We start from the raw sequence: 12,887 nt of genomic DNA, 5'->3' as shown, positions 1-12,887 counted from the left end.
GGAATCCCGTTCACAGTTGGCTATGGCACAGCCCAGACTGGAACCAGTGCTGTCTGGATAATGGGCCTCCATCTGTGATCTGAGCAGAAGCTTTTACTGGTCCTGCCCCTCAAACCTGAGCATTTTGAGGGACCTTCCTGCTTCCTTTCAAGCATTAAAAAACCACACTTTTATTGTCATTGACAGTTGATTTTGTTTCTGTACTGTAATAAGAGTCACCCATAACCGATGCCATCTCGGGGACCAACTATCCAGATACCCTGTGGTTAACTTATTTAACCTATCTCTCTGTTTTACATCTGTAGCCCCCAATTACTGTTGACTACGTTACAGTGGTCTAGCCTGTCAAACTCAATAACAGGTTCAGCGAGCAGCTTTGTATTTGATCAGATGGATCCCAACCTCCCCGGCCTACAATTCAGGCCATTGGAAGCAGAAGATAAATTTAGCCGTTTTATTACCTCTTGCCCTGGTTAATTGTATCTTGCTGTGCAGATCTGTCATGACTCATAATATTGATTTGATCTCCTCGCAAGTTTGAAATCAGAGCCGGCGCAGTGAGAGGGCCGCTGTTTTCTTTAGACTTCTGGACTGTTTGAAATGAATTACGCCGACCGCAGCGTTTAGACTGCGTTGACCTCAGGCCTTCCCTCTCTGTGTTTGAATGGGATTGAATGTTTCCGCTTTGAGTGTGAAAAATCACCCCTGACCCTTCGGAAAAGAAAGCCCAAGGATTTAGACTAATATCTCGTTACTGTGAAGCCATCGCATTTGTTTTACTTGCGGCTCCAACCCAGGGTGAATCCAAGCCTGTAGAAGCGAAGTGAAGGGCTGATAATTAACTCAGTGTCAACTTCTTCTTCAGAAGTGCTGGACTTAACTGCCGGTGTGGGCTGTTGCACAAACCCACAATCTGATCTCTCACACACTCTGTCGTTCATTTACCCTCAATTTCACTCCCTCACCCTCTTTCTCTCCCTTTCTCACTCTTTCTAGCTCGCTCAATCTCTGTCTCTCACTCAGATTGTCTTGCTCATTCAGTCTTTCTACCTGCCACTGTCTCTCCTACCATTTGTCCATCTATCACACTCTCTCTCACCCTCTCTTTCCATTTCTCACTTGTTTTCACACACTCACCATCACTGGGGTCTCTCTCTCTCTCTCTCTCAGTCTTTTCACTATGTAAATTAACTGTACTCTTGTTCTCTTGCACCCTCACTCACTTTGTCAGTTTAGTCTCAAACCCTCACCTATTCTTCCCCCTCTCTTTCTTTCTCTCTCTCTCTCTCTCTCTCTCCCCAGAGCTTTTGAAACACAGATGACCCGGCTGGAGGCGGAGTTTGTGAGGAGAGAAGCCCCGCCCTCGTATGGTCAACTGATCGCTCAAGGCCTTATTCCCCCAGTGGAGGACTTTCCTGTCTACAACCCCTCTCAGGTGACAACCCCAAGACCCTCATTCCCCCACTGGGAAAACCTTTATTATTATTATTATTATTATTATTATTATTATTATTATTATTATTATTATTCAAGCTTTGTTTGCTGTACAGTTCATTGAATTCTGCCAGTAGGTCTCCCGTGATAAACTTTCTCCACATATGAGACACAGCACTGACCTCTTCATGGATTCCTGGGGTTACAATTCCGAATGTGGGCTTTGCATCAGTACTCTTTATCAAGGTACTGCAGCAAGATTTCCCCAATAAAAACCTGGCTGTATAAATGGGTGCCCATCTACGTCACTTCGCATAAAAACGTCTAAAAAACAAAACAATAAAACACTACATTTTCAAACTACTCTAACTTAACTCTGGGCAGGCCAATGAACAATGATTTAATAGCACTTCAGCAACACATTTTATTAATCTGCTCTCTGTAGGGTACCTCATAGCATTTCCTGTCACAACTTCATTATACAACGTTATTTGTAACGTGTGCGGGGTAATGTTGTAATAGTGGCTCGTGTGCTCTTTTAGACTGTGTGTATCAGCATTAGGGGCTGTGACTGATGCTTCCAAAAGCTTTTGGTTTCTGACTCTCTGCTGCATAAGCTGTTCTTTGTAAAAATAGCTAAGTTAGAAAAAACCCTGTTAAAATTTCAGAGCAGCTTAACTGGCCTAATCCATTAAAAGATATGTTAACTCTCCTGTAGAAGGCTGACGTTTCCAAATGCTGTTCTCTTCTTCTCCTTGAGAATAGTAACATACATTTTTTTTACTTGTTATGGTAGTTTTCTGCTCTTTCCAATATTGACACCTGGGAGGAAGATCATATTTTAGCGCAGCAAATACTTTCATGCTTCCAGAAAAAAGAGGGGGGAGAAATATAATACTTTTTGAATTGTGGTTCTTTGATCTCTGGATGAGATTTAGGGTGTATTTCATTTTTAAAATTTTTGGGCTTGTTCATGGTTTGAACCAATGAACACTGCCAAAGAACTCGAGGCCATATATTCAAAGATGATGTGAATTGTCTCATCTTTCCTACAACACTACTGGTGTCGCAAATATGTAGAGTAAAATCGCAAGTGAGTGCATTTTGAAAACGTTCGGGAGAAACTGCATTTATCGCAGCTCTGCGGAAAGTAACAAATTAACATCAATTAACACTGGAAATGTGTCGTAGCTCGCAACTTGTTCATGTGTACTTCATGTGTTTTCCCAAAATGGCTTCAGAATTCATGTCAAGGAAAATTAATTTAACAGAGCAAAGATGTTTTGCAAAATTGGGGGAAAATAAACACAAATCCAAAGGTCAGAAAAATTGAATCTGGCAGGCTATTGTGGACAAAGTTAATGCTGTATCCAGATCTACACAGGACATAAAGGATATTAAAAAAGGACTATGATTTAGTTCTCATTTCCATGAGAAACAGCAATATTGTTCTGCACACAACAAGTAACAAATATGTCACAAATGTTCCCAGGAGAATACAGTAGTGCCCCACATGAATGAAAATATAAATGTAAAATATAGATTTTGATACTACATTGATAATCCGACAGCTGCCTGACTGATGCCCTTTGAAGTCTCGAATTGACTCATACCTGCAATGTCCCATGTTTGTCTCTGGAAGGTGCCTGTAGCAAGAAACCCGAGGGCAGCAGTCAGCTTTGTATGTACAGGTATTACATGACTCCTGCTTATGGCAGAACTGGACAAGTCTTTCTGTAGCTCTTCACCGAGATCTGCAATTGTTTTTTTTTTATCTAGAATGTATCGATTACGGACTCCTTAAGGGGACAAGTCAAGGAATGTTACACGTTGTCTGTATAGTCTGCCTACATGATATTTCCTCTTTTTCTGTCGCTCTGTTAGAATTTGCAAATATAGCTATCTGAACGCCATGTTTAATTAGAAGTACAGATTATCCTCAAATGCTGCTCGTGAAATACTTAAGAGTTAATCCCGGTCGCAAGTCATTTCCTCGCAACAGTATGGTTTGCAAACAAATTAGCTTTTCAATTACAGTTCAAATTTACAGGATTATTCATGTTACCACCCCCTGCTTTGGGGAAAAAATAGCTGATTAAGAAAAAATCAACAATCCCCATTTTCCAGTGGAGTAGCTGTTTTGAAAGTCAGTCAGAAATGCAACTTTTATCTCAGGACAGACTTGCAGGGGGCAAAATCTGCAACAGCCGGTAGATTAATATTTGGCCCTAGGTCTCTTTCAAAGGTGAACTGCTCTTTCACCTGTTTGAGAGGAATGTAAAGATGAAATACTGTCCTGTCCCTTAAAAGCAAAGTCACTACAGTGGGTGGAATTTGCCAGACCTGAGAAGAAATGGAAGCTGAAAAAATTCGGAAGAAGAAAAATTGCTTCAAGGGGCATATGTTAATAATGAAGTTTTTTTTTTTTTTTTTTAACCCAGAGTTTGTTTGCAATCTATCTCACTGGAAAGATACCTCTTTAATAAGCAAACCAGATAAAATTGCAGGATAAGTATAGATTATATTGCTTCTTAAAGTAATTTGAATGCTTTACAGCTCATATTTGAGACCACAACCTGCACTGTTCACCCTTACCTATTTAACACTTATTCCTTTAGTGCATTTGTGTGAAAGCCTTCATGGCGTTGAGTGGGAAAGCAACAAAACACCACTGCCAGAATGTTTCCATCTGATACAGACCGTTTATAGATGCTCAATATGAAGCTGATATTACCAAGAAAGCGCCGTGTTACTTGCAGATCTGGTCCGTTTCACCTGGGATGTTTACGCATGCTGTCAAACTCAGCAGTTATAGATATACCATCATTACAGTCGGGCTGCAACCTGACCCAGTCTGGTGTTGTTTCCACAAAGCAAAGTAAAAATCCCCCTAATCGGTTCTTTTGGCATACTTTATTGTTCCAGAGGAGGTTGAATAGTTTATCATTCGCAGAGCTTCCAGGCATACTGCCAAGAGGAGCTGCTGCCGTTCCCAAAATCCCCAACATGCACTGGAAAGAAATGGCTGATTTGCAGGCACATCTATTAAAAACCCACAGTAAGTGGACAAATAGGGTCACTAAAGAGCACCAACGTTAATGAAGAGTCCAATCCAAATTATTATTATACAAAATCCATTCAGTGTTTTTCTTTATAGATACGAAATATATATATATATATATATATATATATATATATATACGTATATATGTATATGTATATATATATACGTGTATATGTATATGTATATATATATACGTGTATATGTATATATATATATATATATATATGTATATGTATATATATATATATATCATATGAGCAGCGTCTCCCTGTTCACACCAGCCAGCCAGAATGAACAAACAAGCTTTGGATCATCTGGCTCAGGACGGTTCAGACCACTCTCTTTGCCCGCTATGGGACTGTTATTTAGTGATCCACACTGCACATAGATCCAATTGTCAGTTCACTTTATTTTATCGAGAACAACATTCAAAATATAAAAACTATTGATCTCCCTCCAGTCCTGTTTTAACTGCACCATGTTTTTAGTCAGCTGGTGAATATTGCAGAGAGACGGGGCTTGTATTGTCAAGGTTTTCACATTTGATTTGAATGTGTATAGTATCTGTGTATTTAGATCCCCATGAGCACAGCTCTGCATTATTTGTAGCCCAGCTGTGTTCGTAACAATGGGCTGAGATGACTTACTGTCGATTCCAAATTATGGGGGGAAAAAAATAACGTATGACAAAAATCTGAAAACGAACTGCAGAAACATAATAATAATAATAATAATAATATATTATTATTATTATTAACAACAACAACAACAACAACAACAACAATAGTAAAATATGTTTTCTGCTATATTTTTGCCCTGGTGTATGGGTAGCTTCCATTATATCTCAGCTGACCTAGTTGTTGATTTTGAGTTAGGGTATAAAATGTGGGATAGTGTGGGCTCCGGGTCACTGACTGCCCTTGTCTTCCCCAGGCCTCCGTCCTCCAGAACATCCGCACGGCCATGCGCCGCCAGATCCGCCGCCACTCCTCGCGCCGCGCCTCCTCCCGCCGCCGCCTGGGCCGCCTGTGGAGCCGGCTGTTCCACCGCGGGAGCAGAATGCGCGGCCAGATCCCGCTGCTCACCCCCCCCGGGGCAGCCCACCCCAATCTAGGCGGCGCCCCACACAGCTACCAGGCCGTGGGGGTGGGCGGGGGGGGTGCGGGACATACGCCCTCGCCCTGCTCCTCCTCCACAGCGCTGGGCCTGGCTTTGGAGGAGCAGACGGGGGGGTTTTGCCGGCCTCCTACAGACTCCACGCTCTCGCCTCCCTCCCCTCCTTCGGCTACTGACAGCTTGGAGGATCTTTCTGTAGGGACTCCTGGCTCGGAGGCCTGTGGTGGCTCCTGTAGCCAGTGTCACAGCTCTAGGCCACCCCCTCCTGGTGAGGTAGACAGTGTGGGCCCCAGGGCGGCCTGCTGCAGCTCCATGGGGCACTCCAGCTCGGCCCCGGAGCTCATCAGCAGCTCCTACAAGCGCAAAGTGTCTCGCAAGCTGGTCCAGGGCCTGGCTGCCAATCTACGAGGCGTGGGCCTGCATCACTACTCGGCCCTGGGCAGCTCCCAAGCTGCTGACCCCCAGCCCTCCTCTCGCCCACTGGGGGAACATCACACCCCACTCCCAGCCCCGCGGGGGCCCTCAGGGACTGCAGACGCATATCACAGGTGCCATTCTGTGGAAGTGCCAATCCAGGAAGAGCCTGGGTTGCTGGCTGAGAGCCACCAGGCCAGTAGCGAAGATGACGACGACGACGAATCCCTTCTCATCTGCTGAAACCCTCCCTCGCTCTCCCCCCCTGGGCTGCCCATCAGGGGTCCGGCGTGGGGTGGGGGTGGTGGGGAATGTGGAAAGGGGTGATCTGCTGTGACACTCGCCTTCACATTTCTGTCTATTCCCATATAACTTTTTTTTTTTTTTTTTTTTTTTATAAATTGGGTGAACTGTCAGTGCCGAATTACAGCATTTTCATACGGCAACAAGTCTGTGCCATTCAATGCCAAAATCATTCACTAGGAAACCACACAGGATTGTACTTACTTTTTGTTGCCCTGTAACCATCCCTTTACCTCCTATATCGACAAAACCCAGTCGCCCTCATTGCTCCAGTCGCACACGAACATTAGACGGCGGATCCTGATGTCTTGGCCTATCATTTTAGTTGACCTAATCATTTGCTGGCTTCTTGTTCTACTAATTGTGTGGATATTGATGCACCTAGTAGAAAAGGTCTTAACCCAGACTGCCCAATCCAGAGTCACTGTTGAAACGTTGTAGACGTAGGCAGCCCAGCTAGAGACAGCTCTCCAAACCCAGTCCACCAAAGATCAAGTGTCTGACCACAGATTCAATTTCTTGCATCCCCTTTATTTGCTGCTTACAAAACTACTGAATTAAAAGAGGACAACTGACTGCAGTTTGTGCAAGGGAACTAATGGGATGAATTCTGACCCACTCCAAAGACCACTGATAGGGGCTTCCCTGTAAATAACTGTTATAGGTTGACCTCTTTAGTCTAGGCAGCACTATTTCCAATCTGGACCATGTTATAGCAACTAGATTGCTTGGGAGTGCACATTTTGCAGGACACACGTGTGTGTTAGCTATATACATCCTTCATGCATTGCTATTGGGGTCAGCTATTGCTATTTGCTGCATTGAGTGACAATAGGCAATTCAAAATTGGATGAGTGTTAAATAAAAAAAATTAGATTTTCTTAAAAAAAAAAAAAAGAAAATACAACAAGCAAACGCATCCACTGATTAGAATGGGGTTGATTTCTCAGGAGAAAACGTCTGCCAATTTGTTTTTTGTGAACGAAGACCTGGTTAGTTTATTTCTGTCAGTCCATTTTACAGGTCTGTATGTCTCACGGGACACATTTAACCCCTTTTGTGACCTCAGGGAGGAATTGTACAGGAAAAGCACTGATACATGTTGGAAGCCTGAACTTTAGAAATAGAATACTTGAGGCTTTGAAGGTAGTGAGTTAATTCCAGAGTGTAAAATAAAATACTCATAAAAAGGAGATGGAGAAGCTAATTAGATAATATTTTTCTACACATATGACCTTGCCTTGATTCTAATGTGAAAGAGGAATCCGGCCTTTAGTGGGAAAGAGGTTATGGGAAACACAGGGATTTTGTCTTGTCATCATAATGAATCTTTGACAATATTTTGACAAATATTTAATTTTGTAATTCATTTCTTCCCCATTCTGTAACCATTCTGTCGCTTGACCTTTGGGAGTAGTTGTTTGTTGTCAAGACTCAGCTGTATGTTGCCAAATCATAGTTGCCTGATGTTTAATGGCCTTTTTTTGAGGAGACAGTGTCTTAACGGCAATTTTCTTGCCTTTTAAAGAGAAAAAGCAATTGGATCACTGAGGTTAAATCACTGCTCAGCTACATCACTTGTAGGTTCACTTGCTGTAGTGTAAAACCAAAAGTTATAAGACATCCTATAAAAGTTAGCATGTATTTTGGAAGGCTTATTCTTGCAATGGTTTGTTGGAAGCAATCACTGCCTAAAACTGCCTGTTTATTTGCTGTACAGTAGACGACAGTATATATAAATACATTAATATGAATGACTATAGAATATAAGCCTAATTTAACAATCAGGTATATGAGACAATAGGGAACTGTTATTTTACACTCTGATTTGTTTTTATGGTTTTGTTATACACCTGTTCTTGTAGAAAAGGTGTTTGTTAAAGAAAAGGGAAGTGATACACATCTTCAGTTGTTTAGCAGCACAAATGGCCATCGGTGACCGAAGACTGCTCACAAGCTGCATATGGAAATCATGAAGTGGCAAGGAAAATAGATGAACATTTCATTTTATATAGCCGCAGTTACATATCAAAAATATGTGCACCCTTCACTTTCCCTCGAAATATTAGATGTGTAATGTTTTCAGATGCTTGTGAATCGGTGGGCGCTCTGCTTCATTTTCACAATTCATTAAATGTATCAGAGCTGGGGGGTGGGCAGGGACTGAGATGTCCTTACTAATATTAAGATTGTCGTATTTGTTTGCTTTTATTTTTCATTAATCTTATTAAGAATAAGATTAAGAAAAAAAAAACGTAATTAAATACTGCTCACTAGACCTTTAATACGCCCCTTTAATGATGATCAAAAGCAACTGAAGGATTACCAGGGAATGTTTCATGTGTCTTGGGAAATGTCCAAATGGGTTTGGTAAAATCCTTCCTTTCCAAAACTGCATAAAACATTTACTGAGCTAATTAACCTTTGCTCACCACAATTTTGAATTTGCCCACACAAGCTTGCAGACTCCCCTGATGACATGAACTGCAATTTATTTATTAACCCAAGGGTCCTGATGAACTCTTTCCCAGATCCAGCCCTGGTTATGTCATTGACATCCTCAAAGGGAATGATTTTGTTACCCACCTGGATTTCAACTGTAAAACTGTGTGTGGTTTGGCTCACAGGAGCTTTGAAAATGTCTTTCTTTGTAGCTTAACCCCTTTAAGTTGCATCAGGAGTAAACCCTTACAGCAACAATACATCAGAAAGTGATCTTGTGCCAAGTGTTGCTTTTGAATAGACAGACGAGTTCTGTAAATGTCCAGACAAGACATGCATTGTATTAAGCTTCCATCAGGGCTTATATTTTAGAGATGTTCCATCAGTTTCAAGATAGTCAGTATAATTTGTTTTCCTATTATTTAACCTATTGTTGTCATCATCTGCACTGTTAGACATTGTTCTTTCTGGTGCACGGGTCTCCAGGAAGTCTGTGAGGGAGGAATATGAATGTAACACCACCCTGAAAAGCTCATAGGAGAAGAAGTGTAACACTTTTAGCTGAAAATGTAATTGACTTTTATTTATATCGCTCATCAAACTACACTCATTTACCAATTATTTATTTTCAGATTTAATTAGCAATATCAATTTGACTAAATGAAGTGGTGAATAATAAACAGAAATAGGAGGGAATGCACTAGGATGAGGAAAGTATCCCTCAAGGATGGAAGCTGGTGGTGTTGTAGACGCATCTTGTTATGCAGGGCACTGTGTGCAACTTTGCTGTAGCAAGTCCTCTGAAATGTGTGGCAGCTTCCAGATAGCTAGTCATATGATGGAGCCCTCAGTGACAGTGGTACTGTACCTTTAAAGCTTCAGTTGGATTTATTTGAATTAATTACAGTTCAGAGAGGATCTGCTTTGGTTTTCTGTTATGTGGGCCATAGTTATGGAGCCTAGCAAACATATGTTTAAATATTAAACAGCATCTCTCTCTCTCTCTCTCTCATCTCCACTGTAGATGACCACGGTGCTGTATTTTCTTGCTGTTGAAAATATATGTTGTGAAACACTGCTCCCGTGTGGTCATATTTAAATACAGTATGGGTTCTGTACAGTTCATATAGGAGAGTGTTGATTTTCTTTTGTACATTTGTTAATCTTTACTTATTTACCATCAGGAGTGCTGATATTACAATAATAATATTGCATGCCCACAAACATGGCTTATTTAAATTTTTATTCACACTAAACAGAGCTTGAGGTTTTAATATGTCACATACATGGATCTATCACTCAGCTGAAGCAGTCAGTTATTTTCTGCATTTGGGATACCATGAATTTATATTCCCTTTAGATTAGACTTCCTGTCCATAAAATGCTGCCTACAGTAACTGCAGTACTGTGATAATTGTGCTCAGGCCCAGAGTTCTGCTACCTGGGTCTAAATCTGTGTATAAACTGAGTGAAAATAGTGTGTAACAACCTATTTCCTTCAGATGTAATATTTTATAGCTGGGTCAAGTACTGGAAGACATATAAAACAAGGGGGTTGTGCAATTTACAAGGTCTCTCAAATGGTTCCATAAAGAAAAAGCAGACACTGTTGCCTGCTGAATGTAAAATGATACACAAGGCAGTTCTGCATTTTCTTTTTTTTTTAAATATATATATTTTTTGTTTCTTGCTGGTTCTTTTAATAGTGGCACCTTTGTAATTAACGCTGTCTTGATTTCTGTCAATTAAAGGGACACCCTCCCCACCCCCTGCTTACTTTCCTGAACTAGATGTTGCTTAGATTAGTTTTGTGTGGGGTGTTTGTGCCTACGCACATTATGGCCACTCGCCCCTGTAGTGACAGTGAAGCAGCCGAGACCGGGTCTTGAGTTCTACGCCGTTTCTGTACTACTAGTCTCTTAAGCACTGTTACTGTGATCTACCTGTGCTTGATTTTAGACACGTTTTCCTTTCAGCTGTATGGAAGTATTGTCACACAGTCAACGCGTCTCAGTTTGTGGTTCTAACGCAGTCATTCAGTCATCTGAAGTGTGCAGTCTGGTCAGCTACAGTCAGGCAGCTACAATGGTGCTGAGTTTTCCTTTGGCAGGCTATTTGTCCTGCATCACATCATTCTCAATGTTAATTTGCTTTGGGACAACCATCAGTGATTTAAATTCAACATTAACAGATGAAACAACACTTACATCACTTTGACAGGGACTGAGACTGAGATACAGAAAATGTTGACTTAACTCCAGCTGAAATTAAGCCAGCTGAAATTTCATAACTGTTACCCTGTTCTTCCCAAATGGCCTTATAGATGGGATTTATGTATGTGTCTACATATATATGTATGTATGTATATGTATATATATATATCTCACAGTGGGGCATTAATATCTCAGTGCCTCACAATGTGCTCTACAGATTTCAGCAACATTCCAGTCAATTATCATTACAGCAGCTGCTAACATTGACTACATTGTGCTCATCTGTTGTTTTATATTTGTTTTTAACATTAAATAATTGTATGCATTTCTTAAGGGAAAAAAAAAATGCTGCATTGACCAACAGAAAATGCACAGCATCGTCAAATCGATTTCTCTCTGTATCGTACAGTGTGTTTGCCTCTTTCCAGAGGAGAATCGGGTGCATTTCATCAGCCGTGCATCTCCGAGGTTCTCTCTCATTACAGTTCTTTACATTGCAATGTAGCGTAACTTGAAAGTTGTGACTCGTACTCTGCTCTGCTCTGTCAATGGGATTTGTCACAGCGATGGCAGAAATGTTGACATGACAACAGTGTACAGACCTTTATGATTGTCTTAAAAGTGTCTTCTTGTGCCTGCATTTATTAAACCTTAGTTTCATTAACTGGTCTGAGTTGCACATTTATTTATTTGTTTTCGTGTGGTTTTATCAATAAAGACAGCACTTTTTTCTTTCAATATTAAATTTATTCCACTATATATTTTTGTTAAATTTCTTTTTTTTAAACAAAACAGAAAAATACCCCCACCTCCATAAAAATAAAAAATAAAATAAAAATAAAATAAACTAATCCTGCATAAGTTAACAACACATTCTCAAGAATGTAACCCAGTGTGATACACCTTTACAAATAATTTACAGTGTAGAATCTCATTAACACAAGAATATACATTGGGCTTTCAAAAACATTACAATTAAAGAGAACTGCATAGGTCTAAGTAAGGTTACAGATTAGGTCAAGGGTGTGGTGTTGGAAGCCACAATGCAGAAGTGTGTGAATGTGTGCAGAACAATCCAATGACACGGACGTCAATGGAAGAAGATGAATCTGGACTATTGGAAGAGTTTCACTGAAGTCTACAGTTCCTCTTTAGAAATGTTTCAAGTGTTTGCACATTTCTCCACTGTGTAATAGGAATCACAGTGCTTTAAAACTGATATATTTTGGTTCTGGTGTGTTTTTATTTCTTTCATACTTTCTCAATGCTGCAGAGTTGCTGAAAATGCCACAATGAAGCCGTACACCATGCACCTAAAACACGGAGTGATGTGTAACCAACTTGCATGCATGTAAATGAAAAACCAGCACTAAAGCTACAAACGGGCCAATACTGCCTGGTGCTTCACACAGTACCTGTGTTTTTGTTGTTAATGTTCTTGATGCTATTAATGTCTAACTTAATATAGTTAGTCCACTATTTATAGCATGAAAACGAACGCCATCCTTTCTGCACCCCATTTCCATTTGGCATATGTGATCTATTTGAATATTCTTACTACACAAAGTTGTAGCTGTATGTACGACAACTGTGAGCTGCTGTGGCGATCCCCAGGCAGTGAGGGCGTCTGATGGAGACAGACTCACCCTTGGAATTGCACTTCAGCAGAGCAGCACCCTGACATCAGTTTTGGACTGAAAGGTTGCAAGGTAATCAAATTTTCATGTTCATTTCGTGTGACTTGTGTGTTTTTTAGGTTGTTTTTTAAGTTTGGGTTGTGGGCAGATAATGCACAAGAAAGTAATTCTAGTCGATGTATATTCAAGATATTCAAGATGCATTATTAGTGAAAATGTGAACTGGGAAAACTGGGAATTCAAAAGATATCTAAATTGCAGACA

At 40.7% G+C, this 12,887-nt stretch overlaps 1 protein-coding gene across 1 annotated transcript in view; it reads left to right on the top strand.

Annotated features, from left to right (window-relative positions):
• Positions 1-11,650, top strand: part of lrp3 (low density lipoprotein receptor-related protein 3) — a 53,531-nt gene extending 41,881 nt beyond the window's left edge. The window contains exons 6-7 of the mRNA XM_066714025.1: positions 1,303-1,435; positions 5,432-11,650. Of these exons, the coding sequence (XP_066570122.1) occupies positions 1,303-1,435; positions 5,432-6,271 (973 nt within the window). The 3' untranslated portion in view covers positions 6,272-11,650. The remainder of the gene's footprint in view (positions 1-1,302; positions 1,436-5,431) is intronic.
• The last annotated feature ends 1,237 nt before the right edge of the window (positions 11,651-12,887 follow it).

Source organism: Amia ocellicauda, chromosome 9 (genome assembly GCF_036373705.1).
Source record: "Amia ocellicauda isolate fAmiCal2 chromosome 9, fAmiCal2.hap1, whole genome shotgun sequence".
NCBI lineage: Eukaryota > Metazoa > Chordata > Actinopteri > Amiiformes > Amiidae > Amia > Amia ocellicauda.
This window is presented reverse-complemented; position numbering and strand designations above follow the sequence as displayed.